This window comes from Oenanthe melanoleuca, chromosome 2, assembly GCF_029582105.1.
Source record: "Oenanthe melanoleuca isolate GR-GAL-2019-014 chromosome 2, OMel1.0, whole genome shotgun sequence".
In the NCBI taxonomy this organism is placed as follows: Eukaryota; Metazoa; Chordata; class Aves; order Passeriformes; family Muscicapidae; genus Oenanthe; species Oenanthe melanoleuca.
In genome coordinates this window covers 91,342,273-91,359,772 of record NC_079335.1, presented here as the reverse complement: position 1 = coordinate 91,359,772, position 17,500 = coordinate 91,342,273, and the positions used below count along the sequence as shown (strand labels likewise).

The 17,500-nt window shown below is 43.9% G+C and overlaps 1 protein-coding gene across 1 annotated transcript in view; it reads right to left on the bottom strand.

The window, feature by feature from the left end:
* SALL3 (spalt like transcription factor 3) overlaps nucleotides 1-12,994 on the bottom strand; it is a 20,349-nt gene extending 7,355 nt beyond the window's left edge. Inside the window, exon 1 of the mRNA XM_056485687.1 lies at nucleotides 12,728-12,994. Coding sequence (XP_056341662.1) covers nucleotides 12,728-12,806 — 79 coding nt within the window. The 5' untranslated portion in view covers nucleotides 12,807-12,994. The remainder of the gene's footprint in view (nucleotides 1-12,727) is intronic.
* Between the last annotated feature and the right edge of the window lie 4,506 nt (nucleotides 12,995-17,500).

Genomic DNA, 17,500 nt, shown 5'->3' with positions numbered 1-17,500 from the left:
ACTAAATTCTGCTGTGGTATTAGAATGCTGGTAGTCTAAGCATCCCGCCAGAGCAAGGAATGTAGTATGTATCCATAATGAGGTTGAGCATGGCTAGAAGCAAAGACATAGCTGATTTATATTGAAGATAGCCAGAGTAAGCAAATAAAGCGTCCAATACTGTTTCTACTAAAATGAATGGCAACACTTCCATTGACTTTGGTAGAGGCAGGATTGGGCCAACACCCTCAATACACCATGTTTTGTATGAACAAAGGTTCACACAGCTATGAATATACCAGAACTGTTACAGAATGCCTAAAAAAATAAAAGAAAGATTGCCAAGAAATTCAGGACTTATAATTTCAACAGAAAAAAGGTAGCAGTGGAAAATAAAAGCAAATAAAAAACATCTTGAAATGTTCCGGTTCCTTTTAAAAAAGAGGTTTTTACAGAACATTAACTATAAAATCGCTTTTGACAAAATTGCCTGTCAGTTCTTTCAGTCTTTGCTCAGCTAAAACTCCCTACAGATTTCAGCGGGGAGTTTTGTCTGATAAAGGTGATAAATCTGTGCCCTGAATACTGTTTCCTAGCCTGTGAGAGCCTCTCAAGCTTATTATCTTCCTGCACCTTCCAAAACTGTACCTTTCAAAAATTTAAAGATGACACTATATCCACTAAGTACTCATACAATATGTACTCATATCTTATCCAGTGATATGTGCCAGTGATACACTAAGTAACAAACATACATTTTCTATTAAGAAATGATAGCTGAATGCAAAAGTTTCTAATTTTAAAATTCTACTGTATTTACTAGTTAAAACAAACACTTCTTTAAATACTTCTGCATTTCTCCCCCCCCCCCCCCCCCCTTTTTTTTTTTTTTAATTTTTCCTTTTTGGGTGGGAGAATAAAATGCAATTCAAAACAGTAAAAAATTATTTAAGACTTCTGCATGAAATGCTGAATCTGTTACACTGTTTGGATTAAGATCAATAATATATAGCTTTTGCTAGGCAATATCAGATTAATCCTTATGGTAAATACTTCTGTAAAATCTGTTGCTTTGTGTTACAAAAATATCACAGAAGGTAACATGATTCACTGCAAAAAAAGGAGCATATTGGCAGCAGGTATCCTAAAGCATATGTTGAAAAACCCAAAGCCTCCCAAAGTGAGTTAAGGGAAAAAGGACTTTACCAAGCTTCCAAACCACACTTTCGGTGCGCGCTTCAGCTCTCGCAAAGTGAAAGCGTGCAGAGTACAGACCAGCGGAGCATCCAACACCCAACACGCTTGCCTCTCTCCAGAGTCTTCCTGAACTAAGACAACTCAAACAAACCCTTATTTACATTACAGATTTACATTTTAAAAGTCGGGGAGACAGTTTCTCTGGTCCTTACTCGGAGTGCCCTGGTTGGCAGCACCGACCCGGCACAGAGAGACGTCGTTTCTCCAAAGGCTTTCACTGGGAATATTTTCCAGTGCTTATTTCCAAACATTGGCTGGCAAACAGTTGTGCTTTGCTGGTTTTGTTATGATTATGATGATTATTATTACAACTACTACTTGCAATATTGCTACTAAGTGACTGCAAAGGAGGAATAATTCTTAAAGAAGCTGCTAACTGTGCAGCTCCCCTTCCAGCTTTTATCTATATATATCGGTATTCTTTTGTTTAAGGAGAGCTTTCTCTAAACAAACCTTGCACAAAAGGTTTCAGTAATTAGTGATGGATTCAGGCAATACAGCCATTCAAATATGGCTGTCCTCTGATCTAGAATGAGCTGATCAAACACCAGCAAGCTAATTATTTCAGAAACTCTATAGTAATCACTAAGCCCAAATGTGAGCATTTACAACCAAAACAGGTATTATTTTATGCGTTGGAAGACAGTCTCATGATCTCCATGTATCAAAGCTGGTATGTATAACACAAAAGCTTTCCAAGGCAACTTCAACTACTGGTGCCCACTGCCAGGAGGTATCTATATGTGACCTGTTCAGCATTTCAAATAATAAGCAGGCTAGTGTAATTATTCTCAAACTCAAAGGAACAGCAGTTTGTGTTTGAAATATAATATGTGAAAAAGCACATGAGGAATGCAGCAGTATAGCTATTTCTTGGATAGTCAGTGCTCAGCTCTGCTCTCAGTTAAATAAATGGTAGTTTTGTGCTGTCTCAGGGAGACCAGGATCCTGCCTGTACTAAGTGCGGGCCTACAGTTCTGTTTTGTATTTTTTCTTCCCTCAACTCCTATATTTAAAAATAGTGAGAATACCTTTCAAATCCAAGTCCATTCAGCTCATCATATATCTGCCTTGAAATAGTCAAGGACTCCTTTAGAAAAATATTTCAAATAATGCTGAAGAGTTGCTAGGGGTTTTCTTCCCCCCAGTTCAACCTCAAGCTAGACATATTACGAATCTCACCACAATACTTTCCATTTAGAATAAATGAAATAAATTATTCTGGCTTTAAAAAAAAAAAAATCAAACAAATCTCACTCAAAGCTTCACTTCCTTGTACAGGCAGGCAAGCAGGTGACACAAATGGCATGAAAGTAAATGCTGCTTTGCCATGGGTGATGTTACCTTCCTGCACAGCACGCTGAGGCTACTGAGATGCTTCACAGAATGACAGCCTGTGGTCTCAATCCAACAAGTTCTACTCAAATGAGTGGCCTTTACTCACATCTGAAACACTGCTGCATTTAACAGGATTGAAAGAGTACAAACTAGCCATGCAAACAAGCAATTACTAGGGCAAAACAAGAAAGACTAAAAATAACAACTGATAAATATTTTTTGGTATATACCCATACTGGACAAATGGACATTGCCTCCATAATTCACAAATGCAATTTTTAACATCCCTTTCAGAAATACTTACTGATATGAAAGCACTAAGGCACTGTATTTGCTGTTGCTTTTGAAGTGTAAGTCCTCACTGAATTCAACAGGGAGTAAAGCTCAAAAGCTTTTTACGTGAAAGGCTGTTTTTGCTTCTTTGTTAAAACTCAGTCACTTTGTGAATGACAGAAATCATTACCAAAATGTAATAATTAATTCAGAATATTAAAAATGTTAAATGCTAAAATACTAAGCCACAAATTAATTTTAGTTTTTAATCACAGAATATGTCTATTGCAGAAAAACATAGCATTTTTCTCTATTTACTTATGCTTTATAGCTTTCATTTTCTGATGAATTACAAAGTGATTGAATCCATTAGGTAGTGAAGAACTTAATCTTTTTTCTTTACATTTTCCTTAAGAGAAACAGTAATTTTTGTTATTACAGTGAGAATCTGATACAGTAAAAATTTCCAAGGACTTTGGCGGAATTAAACGAGCACTTGCTTAATCTTATGGACATGGGTTGAATTTTGCAGTTCTTAGTTACACAAAAGGTGTTGAATGGGAGTTTTGTCAAGCAGTCAAGATCTCAGCCACTAATAACCTCTCAGTTATTTTCTTTTTCTCATTAGCAGTCTAACAGCTAACAGACTAATCTGAAGCTGCTACAGGATGCAAGATGAATTACAGCACATCAAGCTTCCCCTATGAAAACAGGTGAAAAATCTCAGGCAGCATCTCTCAGATGGTACCCGAGACGAGCTCCCGAGCAGGTACCAGCCCACGGAGCCACCGTGGCTCCAGCAGTGCTGGCACTTTGCACCACCGAGGTCTGGCCCTAAAATTAGCCCACAGAAATTCTAACGAAGGCATTTTGAGAAAGGCACTTTGGGGTGGTGATACCTGAAGCCGTTCAGGTGCTCTGGTGACTCAGCAAGGGGGGTGCAAGGGGTTGATGCCAGGAGGCTTTTCTCTGTGCCCCTAACTAAATGTACCCACCAAACATTCTCCAGGCAGGAGCAAGGAGGATGGTGCTGGCCTGCTTCCTCAGTGACCAGGGGAAGGGAGAGGGCTCAAAGGGCTCCGTGGGTCCTTCAGTCACCATTGGGAAATGTGCAGTCGAGAAAAAAGTGGTTACTCCTGATTACACGCACAGAGGGTTTGTAAACTTGGCTTTACTAGTTCTGAATTTTTATTGCTGGCATAGATCTTTCTCTGTGCAAAAGGAGAGCTTTTTGCACCATATGAAGGGAAAATATAACAAATGGGTGTTTCAAAAATGTGGCTATCTATTTTTGTGAAACAGACTTTCTGGTTAATTCTTAAAATGTATGCTGCTTATTAAATGTCCCCATTCTTAGGATTGACTGGTTCCAGTTTGGAAAAAGCCCCAGTCAAATACCATGTTCAATTTTTGGTCCAGAGTCTTTTCATTTTGTCCCGTCTTAAATCAGTTCTAGTTCCACACAAGTAAATAAGCTGAAAAGAGGCTTTTCAATTATATTAAGTAAGGACTGCTACAATAAAATTATCTCTGATTATTCAGTATTTTCTTTTTTTGTTACTCTGTGTCATGGCATCCTCAAATTATGTGTGATTCATAGGACACTTGGGTAAAATCAAGTAAGAGAATCAACATTTCCTTAGGCTTGCACATATTTTAAATTGTTGATACCTTTCTGAAGCATTCAAATAAAACAGCCTTGTAAAGGATTTCATCAAATGTGGGAGTAGAATATTTTCTGAAGCTTCTTTTTAGACTATACACAACAATACAAATGAAACCATGAAAAAGTATTGTAGGAATTACTATTTTTTCTACATTCAGAGCTCTATAATTGAGAGTTAATTAATATTTTCTAAATGTAGTAATTTCTTTCAGCAAGATAAAAAAACTGAGAAGCAGTGTAGAAATTGTGAAGAAGTTTCAGAAAAAATTGCATATGTTAGCATCAGCTAAAGCTAAAATGTCTGTTAACTGTGAAGACAGATGTATAAAATGCTCTCACATGCAAATCCAATAATCATTTCAAAGTGCAGCTCACAGCGTTTTGTACATTTAAACAAGCATTATTATGAACAAAACTCTAAGCCTAGTGCAGCCTGATACAGGACAATTACTTACTACTGCTATCATCAGAATACTTATTTTTCCCCAAGCACAAGTTAAATAAAGTAACAATATATACTAAACAAACCCCATAAATTTGTTTTAAAATTATATTAATTTGGAAACTATAGCCTTGTAGCAACATATTGATCCTGGAGAAGAACAGTACTACTTTTTCTTTAGCTCTATCATCTCTTACAATTGCCGGAGCTGTTAAAGAAAGTTTTCTTAAATTGTTGGAACACGTTTATTTTCTTGCAAATTAATTCTTTTTAGGTCTTTATGATAGCTTTGAATCCCATAAAGAAAGATGAATTATCACATACTGAGCCCAAGCTGTGAAACAGGAGGAGACAAATAGAGACCCCTACTGTGTTTAACAATGTAGAAGAAATTCCAGACTCAAAAGAAAAATTTTCTGTCCTTTTTCTCAGCCCACAAAAGCTGTTAGTAAGGATTTGAACAGTGGAGGGCACTCTTGCTATGCAGAACCCGGTGCTGACCTGGCACGCAGGGTTTGATCTATTCAGTAGCCTGAATCTCAGAATTTGTTAAGTAACAGCCACCTGTGGCACAGGCACTAACTGTACTCTGGTTAAAACATTTGCAGTTTCTAATCTGTGCAGCGAAGCACTTCCCTATATCAAACACTGGCGCCTTTCTCTGTGGACGCAGATGTGGAACAGATGCAAGCCTCACAAATTGTTTGTAATATCTGTGCAAGATATCATATTAAATAAGACCTGTGCTATGTTTTTCAGAGTCATATAAACAGCTACTCGGTTGGCTGTTATGGCACAGGTACAATAATTTCAGGTGAGGCAGAATTCGTGTGCAGAGAACGTGGGTGTCTGTAGGAACTAAGTTTATTTGGAATGCATAGAGTCTTGTTTGGAATCCTAAAAAAAAAATAAAATCTCGGCAAATGCTTCTACTGCAGCTGATTTTGAGGGGAAAAAAAAGAGAAAAAGACAAACCAAACAAAACCAAATAAACTAGAAGAAAGAGGGAGAACCATAGAGATTCCGCATCATTTTCCTTCAAAAGTGTATAATTAACTACATCTTAAACTACACAACTCTTAACACCCTGCATGAATTAATGAAGCCAATCGCTTTCTGAACAAGCCCAGAAAGGAGAACAAATTTGGTTTTGGAGGCTTGCAATACAAGGAGCTGATGTGAGGACTAAATCCTGCATCTCCTAAGTATCTCAACAGTAAACTTATGAGTTCTGGGCTCCTTTGAGTAAAATTACTCACAACCAGGAGTGTTTGAAAAAGCAAACCTGGAGCGGTTCAGTGCCAGCTGTGCAGCTCAGTCATTTTGGTCCTTCACCACTCCATATACTGCAGTATTGCCCAGGACAGCAAAGCCATAAGGATCTAGACAGATCCTTTAGCTTTTATAACTTCCAGCTTTGGGGACATTAGTGAATCAACAAATTCATAAATGAAAGCTATCGAATGGCACCAGGAGAAAGGGTCTCCTGAAACGCTGAATGACGAGTCGGTTTTGATTATCTGGAACAAAAATACGGCAGCACCTGCAGGGTTAATTAAGCAGCTCAAGATGCTGGGCTTCACAAAAGGAAACCTTTTTCCTACTTTAAGGACTGTAAACACTTGTGCTGAACTAGATGGGCATTTGATAAGCTGTACAGCATGTAGCAAACTCCGAGGGATCTCTAGTTAACACTCAAATTCAGTGTTAACACTTAACAGAACAGTGGTAAGCCGTGCTGCCAAGGTCAACTGCACAGATGTACTAATTGTATTATGAGCTTGACATCTAGTGGCCACCCCTGGCAGGGCAAAGCAGGCAAAGGTTAAATCAGCAAGCCTTGTCAAAGCACTTCTAACTACCCACCCTCGGGGAGAGGAGACCTGGGGAAGCTTTCTGGCGCTCGGCGCTCCCACCTTCTGGCCGGCATTCCCGGGCGGAGCTCCCGCGGCGCGACCCGGCCGCGCAGCGCCCACCTGCGCCCCCGCTGCGGGGCTCAGAGCCTGCCCCGGCCCCCGGCGTGCCCGCCTCCGCAGTTGGGAAATGTTTTCTGCCTTTCTTTTGCAACCAGTGATAGCTCTCGGATTTTTTTTTTTTTTTTTTTTTTTTTTTTATGGTGGGGGAGCGGTGAAACCGGGGGTGCTGGGGGAGGAAGGCGCCTCCCGCGCCGGTGTTAGAAAGTGGCGATAATAAATATTGTTCAACTATGCTCACTTTTTGCGCCCTAAATATAGCAAGGAAATAGTAAAGCCCCCTGTCTTTAATCCTTCATCTTTTCACTTTTTTAGCTCAAAAGAAACAGACTTTTTAAATGTGTTGCATTATGGTTTTCTATCACCCTTACAAACATCTATCTTTCTGGCTTTCATGGTTTTGAAGGGTATTTCCCTTATAAGAAGAAATGTTCTCTAGGTCTAATAGCACTATAACTGAACCAGCTCCTAAAAGTACATTTTGGCCTAAATTCCCTTTTTTGAATTAATGGAGAACCATCACTACATTTGGTGGGAAATTTTAAGAGCGCAAAGGAAACAGGATTGACAATGATATATAAAATTCAATATGAATGTATTGCTAGAACTAGATTTACTAGTGCTTCCTCCATAAAAAAAAAATGTAGACAATTACTCTCATTTTACAAATACAATATAATAAAATAAATTATTTTTATATGCTTTATTGCAGAAACTGTGTCAGTACTTAACTATTTTAATGTCATGCCTGACCTGGTTTATTATCAGCAAAAGTGATTGACTCATGCCCTGGCTGCTGGATAGTCAACAGATATGCTTGTCTATGTTTGGCAGACAACAAATCAAATGAAGGAGAGATATCAGGAAAATCTTCCCAGGACTTAGTCTATTTTTCAGATGGCACTAATACTCTTTATTAATTAGTTTTAATTTTACTCTTTTTCTAATGCCACATGTTTTTTGAGTTGCTGCTTTCCCTCTATCTTAATCAAGGAAAAGTAATTTTCAACAACTAGATGTATGCATGTTAATAGTTTAATTGCACAGAATTTAAACAAACACCTTTCAAAATTTCCTCCCTCTCACTCTGGAAAGAGTGCCTTAATGTCTACCTCAGAAGATGGTAAGACTTCAAGACCAGCATCACCAGATAAAATCTGACCCAGTTTTTTCTACTTCCATTGTTATACCTACATCAGCAAACTGGCTGATGGCTGTAGTTTCCTTATTATCCCAAATATTTTTCTATGGCTAACACAATTCAGTGCAGAGTATTTTTGAAATTATACAAACACAAATGTTACATAGTTCGAAAATGAATGGCAGAAGTATTTAAATAAATTTTCAATTACCTTTTCTAATCAAAGGGACAATTTATAGCGATACTAATTTGGCCTTTATTTTTCCAAAACAAAAAGCCTTCTCTTACACTTGCCTCAGAACAAACATTTGCAAAAATCACCTAAGTTTTATGTTTACTGACAGCTGCTTGTGAATTCTCGAGTTTGAAATGCAACAGTGTCTAAGCAATAGAGAATAACCTCAATTTCATACGGAGAAATGTCCCCCCAAAATGTGTTTTAACCCTCCCTGCACACAGATGGAGTCACCACCCTCGCATGAGGCTGGTTGCTACATACTGAACTGTGTCTTTGCTGTAGCTGAGCCTGTGTCTGTGTACATACTCCAGAAGAATACTAAGTGCAGTCACCAAACTGCCCAAAACCGCACAGCCCAATCCCACTTCACCAAGAGGAAACAGATCAATTAGTTTAGACTATGTTGCATATATTGAAGAGTGGGAGAAAAAAAAAGAGGTTTAATATTTTTAAAAATGACTGCAAAAGGCAGATTAGAAAACTCTCTTTACACAGTTCACTACAAGGTATCCCTTCCACCTCAGGCTAAACAATGATATATCTTTGCGAGAAACTTCACATGAAGAAGTCCAAAGCACCATTTGTCATCACTCTTACCAGAACCTCACTTGCACACCCTATGAATCACTTTTCAGCACTAAAAACCCCCAGCCAAAAGAACAAAAGTACAAAACAAACCCTAACCAAAATAATAAAACCCAAACAAACCCCCCACAAACAAACAAAATACTTTCTGTTATCCCTACCTTAAAAATACAAATGCTATGTCCATGGTTTAATTTTAAAATTAATTGGAGCTGAAGCATGTTTATTGTATCTACAATTCTGATTCATTTGTAATCTGTTGAATTAGGCAAGTGTATTAGAAATGTAATTCCAGCTATTACAATGCGTTACATTTACTGAGAAACTGAGATTATTGTATTCTACAGGCAGTCATCTGAGTCCTGCTGCTGCTGTTTTTAAATGATTTCCAGCAGATCTTCTCATTTAGCAACCTCAAATTGTGGGGTTTTTAATACATATTTTTGTTCACTCTTCTACACTGCAATTATTCAAGAAATTCAATCATCATCAGCTGTTTGTTAACATTTTTTTTCAAAATTATTTAAAAATACATTTTTTAACATTTCACTTTTAGTGATTAATTTCAAACGATTTTGAGGGTGTAGCTGTAGTTGATGACATACTAATTATGTTCAGATTTCCAACAGCTTCTCACCACCATGACAATGTCCTGTTTGAATGCAGTTGTGCTATGCTGTAGCTCAAACTGGCTATAAAATTATTTGTTTAGATTCTAAAACTTTTGTGATGACATTAACATGAAAGTTCTACTGTCACCAGTCAGCTTAAAACCCAGCCTAATGTTTGTCTTCCACCCTGCACCCCAAACTTCCAGGTTTCTCTCTGTTGCTATGAGTGCCCTTTCACTGTGAGGATTACATTTATGAAACACTAATTTTTAAATGTTTCATTTTATAAAATCTATTTTGAGGTGATATTAAACATGATTTCATTAAATAAATAATTAGCTTCATTTGCTTAGTCTTTCATTAATTGCTTTGGAGACAGGGAGCAAAACGAGTGAAAAGGCTACACATATGAAATAATACTGCTTAAACAGTTTGTTTTCTTAAAATGACAAATATTCTTGCACTGTGTGAACTATTTTTGGCCTGTTGCAAAATATACTCAGGAACTGTAGCAATATCTTGATCACAGCTGTGAACAGAAACGAAGAACACTGACTTGACAAGAAGTGTTTTAATTCAGGAGATTTGGAGCTCTCACTGTATCTGGCCCATAAAATTGCTTTCAAGTATGTCAATCGTTAGGCTTCCTAATATAATGTGTAAATGATTTACATTACACTGATGTGCACTAGATAGCCCTCTGCTCCTGTAGCCTGTCTCCACCTTGTTCACATTTCTCAAATGAAAGTGCAAACCCAACTTTAGCTTGTTAATTGTTAACTATCAAGAGTTTCACTCTATTAATTAAAATATGCTTTAATAAAAGGAAACACACCACATTTTGATAACAGCCTTCTAAGGCTGAAAAGTATTTTTACATTGTTGCATTTTAGGGCTGCTGTGAAAGCCGATTTTGTGCTATTCAGGGACCACAATAATAACGCTTTAAAATTCCTCACTGGGATGCAATGTAGTCCTTTTGATGGAAAGACTGTCTTTCTCATTCGGCAGAAATAAATCCATTCATTTGATCATGTAGTCATTGAGGGCAATACAAAACAAACCAAGTGTGAGAAATTCTATGTGATGAAGTAAACAAAACAAAACCCCCCCAAAAAGGGGAAAAAAAAAACCATTTCCATGACAAAAAGATTCTTTGTCCTTAATCTACCCACCATATGCAAGCGTTTCTTTTTAGCATATCTCTTGTTCTAATCTCGGGTGACATGGCTACATAGATAAGATTCACAAAACAAAACAAAAACCTAGTTTAACAATTTTTTTCAATTTATTAACTCACCAGGAGTGTCATAATGAAGTAGTGGGGTTTTATTTTCCGGTATTGAAAGGGATTCTGAGCATGTAAAAGTTTATAATGCTAATGATAAATTCTTAGACCTAGAGCCCAACCCAACAGAAATCTTACTTTTATAATAAAATACTCATTCTTAACTGCTTGTTCTGTATTAATTCATTTTACACGACCACAGTTTCCTAAGGAAAAAAAAAATTTGCAAATGCACTCCTTTGCTCCTCTACTGTGACAGAAGGAAGCATTTCTCTGTTTGCCTGTTATTGTCAATACCCAAATGGGTTTTCCTGGAGCAGTGGCAGGAGCCCCCTTAGCAGCTCTGGACAGTGTGGGACTTGCTCCCTGCCTCCCCAAACACCCTGGGAAGGAGCAGGAGGCTTAACAATTTGCCAGTCTGACAGATGTTTTAACCTGATGAAGTGGATTCACACTGCCTTAAGCTTCAGGGCTGTAAAGTTCAGATACAATAGTCAAAATCCTCCTCAGGCTTCAACTTTGCTGCCTTTCTCTCCTCACAGATGCAACTTAAGAGTAATTATAGTTTTAAAGCAGGAAAAGGACTTTCTTGTTTTCCTTTTTTAAAGGAGAGAAAGAGCAGATAATATAATGGAGAAAGGGGCCTACACAGAAAGCCGAAAACATTGGGGATCCCGCTTGGTTATGCGAGAAACTAAGAAAGCAGTGGGCTCTACGCAAAGAGAAAAGAAAAACTTTCAAGTGGAAGCTCTCAACTTAGTTCAGAAGAGAGCATGGGCTGCGGTGTGCCTTTGCACGCTGCAGTGCCAGGGACTACTAAGGAAATTAAAACTAATTCTAAAAAATAAAAAATAAAAAAATAAAAAAAAAAAAAAAGGAAAAAGGAAGAAGGAAGAAAACCCTGCAGCCCTTATTCCCGAAAAGAAAATTACAGCAAAGTGGAAATAAAGCAGGATTACAGTCCAAATCTCTCCAGCTTTGGACATTTGTTCACTAGCAGCCTGGCAGCCCAGATGCATAAAAGCAAGTGTGCGTGTGCCTGCGTGTGGGGAGGAAGACAGGAATGGCGGATGGGCGAGAAAATAACCCTTCCCTACTGCCTACAGCCGGCGCGACAGGGGCTGGTGGCGGTGGTGGCACTCCGTGTCACCTACCACTGATAATAATTACAGTCGTAGCAGAGCCAGGAGGCGAAGGGGGGAAGGCAGCGCAGGGGGGAAAGGCTAAAAGCTGCTGTTCAATCCTCTGGAAAATAATGAAACCAACTCCGCTGGCCCTGCCCGCTCCTGCCACGGTCCCCACGGTCCCCCGGGGCGAGCAGCCGGGGCAGCCTGCGCGGGTCACCCGGGAGCATCCCGGGCAGCATCCCGGACAGCGGCGTGCCATGCCCGGCACCCGCGGGAGCGCCCTCGGCCCCGGGCAGCACCCCGGCCCCGCCGCCCCAACTTTCCTGCTGGGGCCAGGGGAACATGGCTCCTGTCCGCCCCGAGCCTCCGCCGGGAGGGAGCGGGAGGGGAAAAGGGGGTGCCCAACAACAGAGGAGCGCAGCGGAGAGGAGGAGGAGGAGGAGGAGGAGGAGGCAGGCGCTGCTCCGGGGCGCCCGTTCCTGCAGCTGCTCGAGCCCGGGTGAGTGGGGAGGGAGGGCCGATCCCGCCGCCGAGCCCAGCCGCGATCAAAGCGCTGGGGAGGCCGGGAGGTTGCTGCTGGGAGGGCTGGTTAAGCAGGGGGTGGGCTGCAGAAACTTGGCTAAACTGCGAACTTCTCAGTTCTGCTGCCTCTTCCCCCGGCTGTTCTAATTCCCTTTCTCCCGCTGCAGAGTAATTGCTCTCCCATGTTCACCATCACCATAAATTCACCTATCTGCATCCGAAACACACTCGCAAAAAGAGAGAGTGAGAGAGAGAGAGAAGGAGAAAGAGGCACCAGGAGCCCTTACCGTGCTCAGAAACTACCTCTGCTTGCAGCTCTTCGTCCGATTTGAGATGCTGGGGTTTCGCTTGCTTTCGACGAGACATGCTGCTAACTGAGCCGTCTTGACCCTGCTTTTTGCAGAGGCATCAGCGACGTGGAGGTGGCAAGGAGGGGGGAAGGAATTAGGAACGAAGGAAGGGGGGTTGGAAATAACTGTTCACAAATAAAAGTCGAGTTGCAAAACAAACCAAACAAACAACAGAAAAGGCAACCAACACCCCCGGGGGGGGGGAAAAAAAGAAAAAAAAAAAAAAAAGAAAAAAAAAAAGAAAAAAAAAAAAAAAAAAAGGCAAGGCTAACCAGCCAGCCAAACTGGGAGTGGGTGAGTGAGTGCGCGGGTGAGCGGGTGAGCGAGCGGGGGATGAGCCGGGCGGGGTGTGCGCGGGGCGGCGGGGTGTGCGCGGGGCGGCGGGCTGGGGCGGCTGCGCGCAGCGCGCATGGGGCTCAGTAATTATGATTGTGAATAATGCATGGCGATTAATGGTGCTGGGGGCGAGCGCGGATTGGCGCGGCTCCAGCGGACTCAGGCTGCATATGTAAATGAAGGACGGGGCTCCGCAATTAGCCGCTTCGCTCCGCCAAATGATGCGTCTCCCCGGCACCGGCAGCGCCGCCTGCGAGAGGCACCGACCGCGTCGGTGGCGGCGGCAGCAGCAGCGAAGCACACACGCACCACGCAGGAGGGAATCTGTTTTGCACACACTTTACACAACATATGTGCAAGGTTCACTTGTTGGGAAAGGTCACGATCTTCGCTTTTCTGTCTGTCGTGCTTTCTTCCTCCCGTCTCTCAGTTTCTTTTGCTCTGCACTCTTCTTCTTTTCTTTCTTTTTTTCTTTTTTTTATTTTTTAAAATTTTTTTTACCTTTTCTTTCTTCACATCATTCTGCGTCCTGTGCTCTCTCGGTCTCTTTCCCCAGAAGTTGAGCTGCAAAGCATCTGATTTCTGTGCGTGTGTGAGTAATTTCTTCCCAGGAGGAAAAAAAACTTTTGCATATGCCTTTTCTTTTTCCTTTTCTTTTCGGTGTGCTCTCTTTTTCCGCGTTGTACTGCTCTTTCGCCTTGATCTTCACATGCTTCTCTTTAGCTCTTCCTCCATCCTGTCTCCTTTCCCGTCGCTCTTTCTGTTTCCCCTTCCCGGCTGACTTTTGTTCTCTCCGCTCTCGAAAGCGCACGCACGCACACGCAGAAGACCTTGGGCAGTTTTGTCTTTCACCTCTCCCTCCTTCTTTGTCTTGCAGCTTCTTTCTCCAAGCAGAGACTCCCCGTTGGTGGTGGTGGTCACTTCCTGTTGTCCATTGGTAGGAAGTTTTTTTTCTTTCTCCCTCTCTCTCTCAGGTTGTAATGACTTTTTGTGACACTCCTCACCCTTCCGCCCACCCACCCCCCCGGCTCAGCCGTGTGTCCTGTTAGCTAATGACAGCGGGCTCGCGTGTGCGCCGATCAGCAAGTCCTCGGTCTCCAGCAAATAGTACGGATCGTCTCCCAGTTTTGGGGGGTGGGGGTGGCTGTTGTTGTTGTCGCCGGGTGATCCCCCCTCCCCTGCCTTGCCTCGTTCTCAGCGGCGCCGCCAGCTGCTCCCTGCGCGGCGGCTCCGCCGGTCGCTGCCTCCGCTCCGTGCCGAGGAGCGCTGCGCGCACCGCGGCCGCTCTTGATTTCGGGCAGATAAACTTTCAAGTTTGGGAGCGGAGCGGGTCACACGGCAGCTCCTCCTACTCTCCTCCTCCTCCTCCGCCTCCCGTGCCGCGCTGCCGGGGCTGCCGCCGGGGCTGCCCCCAGCCCCGCAGCCCGATCCGCTCCCCGCCGCCGCCGAGCCTCCCTCTCCGCACGCACTTTCCCAACAGCGGCTTTTCTCCCAGGCCCCCCCTTTTTTTGTAAAAGTGGGGAGGGGGGGGGGTGGGGAGAGACTTCCCTCCCCCCCACCCCCCGCTTTCCACCCTTATCGCATTACAAGTTGCCGGGGAGCCGGGCCGAGCCTCCCCCGCCCCGTCCCGCCGACTCGCGTCCCTCCCGCCCCGTCCGTCCCCCGGGGAGGCGGGCGGCCCCTCCGCCGCGCAGCGGCTCCGTCGCCCCGGCCGCCGCCACAAGTTGCCGCTTCCCGCGGCCGTCCCTGTCCGCCTCCCGCTCGGCCGGGGCGGCGCGGAGAGCGGCCAGCCCGCTCCATGGCAGCCAGCCGCCGCTAGGATGTACCCCACCGTCGCCGATCGCCGCGGCGCCGCTCCGCGCAGGGGCCCGCAGTGTGCGCGCTGTCCTGCCGCTCGGCTCCGCGCCGCGCTGTGCGTGTGTGCTTTCGGGGCGGGGGGGCTCCTTCAGCGGCTCCTGAAATCTCTCCACCGTTTTGTTTTGTTTTCCTTTTTTTTTTTTTTTTTCTATTTCTTTTAATGCTTTTTTTTTCTAATGTGCTAGTCGCAGCCCGGCCCCGCCGACCCCCGCCCCGTGCCGCGCCCGGCGGAGCGGCCCCGGCGCCGGCCCTCGCAGGGGCGCGGAGGCGCAGCCCACCTTGCCGGCCGCGGGAGGGAGGCGGGCAGCTCCGCGCATGGGGCCGGGGATCAGTGAAAGGGATTTCCTCCTAATACCCCCACCCCAGCCCGTGTAATCCAGCCCTAGTCCTTAAAACACACTAACCCCGGCTTCTTTGGGAGCCTTCTCTGTGTAAACTTTCCCTGCTGATAGCTCCCTTTATCTCGTGAGCTCTGATACCCTGTCCCTGGGCTTTCGGTTTATTCCCCGCTTTTATGTTGGTAGGCAAACCAAATAAAGTTAGAGGCGACAGTTTAGGCCACTCCGGATAGTTTGCTGACACGCACAAGATCCGCGACTTCTGTGGGGCAGGCATTCGTTAGAAACGGGAACGACCCCTCAGGGAAAGAACATTGAAACGCCAAATCAATGCTTTTTGGTATTAGACGAATGTACTTTTCTGTCCATCATTTGGCGAGATGTGTACACGACACTCCTTGCAATGGTTGCCCACTTCACAATTTAAAAACTTGTTTACTGCCTATAAATTCTAGTTCATCTTCTTCCCGTGCATCCGCCCTTACTGAAAGTTTGGTCGCACTAAGAGTGTTTCGTTTAAAATACCTGGAGACAACGGTGATGGTTGAAATATGATGCAATTTTCTAATATGAGGTGGGAGGGGATGAGCCCATTAATTGAGCGTGGGTTTTTTTCCGACAGAAGGGATTTATTGCACCCGGCTCACACGAATAACGCACTGTGCGTGTGTGTGTATGAGCTGCGTTAGACTATAGACAGAGTGCAGGTGAAAGCGAACATCTGCGGGCATTCAAGTAACCCGCAGCACCGCAGCCGTGAGTGGGGAGCTGGAGTTAGGGCTTCCCTTTCAAAAACAGAGAAGGACATTTTCCCCGACATTTTTAGGTGAGGAGGCTTAACTAGTACTCTCTTTGGCTGAGATATTTGCCCGGAATGAGTGAGGACGCACTTTCACCTCGCCCAGGCATTATTCCCCACAATTGCTGTAGTACTTGAAATGTGTCAATTTTCATCCAGTCATCTTTTGAAAAGATTTGTTGCTGTTGCTGAGGCAACATTCCCCACCCCCCCTCACCACCCACCCCGCAAAACTTTGGCGTTTTCTATTGCTCGATGCCTGGTAGTTCCCTCAGCAGCAGACGATTTCTAGGAGAACATTTTAAAAGTGCCATGTGAAGGGAAAGAAAAAAAAAAAAAAAGGCAGCTCATTGGCAGCGTTATAAACCCAAAACTTTATCCTTTGTAAAATTAAAATGATTGAAAATTAATATGATTTTGCGGAACGTGAGAGAATCTTTAAGTGGAAAATTAAATAATCCCGTCTTTAATGTTTAATGAACAATGGAGAACACAACAGGCAAGAAAGGCATAATTACCAGATTTGTATCTCTTGACATTAACATATTCTAGGGTTACAAGTGATACATTTTGTGGTTTTCTTTTCCCTTATGCCGCTCGCCTTCCCACTTATTCTCTGGGAGAAGGAGCCGGTCGCTCTGCGCGGGGCTGCGGAGCCGGGTGCCGGGCGGAGCGGGGCTGCCCTCGCCGGAGAGGAGCTGCGGAGCCCCGGCTCCGGCGGGCACAGCCGGACCCACCGCCGGCCGCGGCGCACATCGCCGGGGGAAACTTTCTACACGACCTCAGTGGAAAGCCCTGTCAGTGTAGCGGGCTCGGGAGGCGAGTGGAAAGTTATGAAGTGATAGGCGTCTCCTCCGGCCCCTTCCTCCTCCCTCGCTCCCCGTTACACCGCAAAGTTTTCCGCGGACCTTTTAATTAATCTTCTTGAGTGGAGGACGAAAAAAAAAAAAAAAAGTAATGATGCGTTCGCTGTAGTTGGGCTGCGAAAAACCACTGCCACCTTAGTTGGGGGGGCAGGGGGGAGGGGATGGGATCGCTTAGCCGCGCAAATCTCTGCGCACCCGCACAGGTAGGGGCGCGCAGGAGAGCGGGGAGCGCGGCTGCGGGGCTGGCAGTCACTCGTGTTCCGGATCAAACCGCGCCCGCTCGCTTCCCCCTCGCCGTGACTGGTGGGTCCACCAAAATACTTTACTAATGATGGGAAACAAAAGTGTTTTTTCCCCTCCGCAATTAAATCAAATTTGTTAACTGTCTTCTTCTTTCGCGATGTTGCTTTCATTGTCAGAAGCGACACGTTATTTTTCTGTCTGCTTAATAATGTCATTTACTAACCAGTACTTTATTTTTTACATTAATGCGACACCTAGTAATACGTTTGCC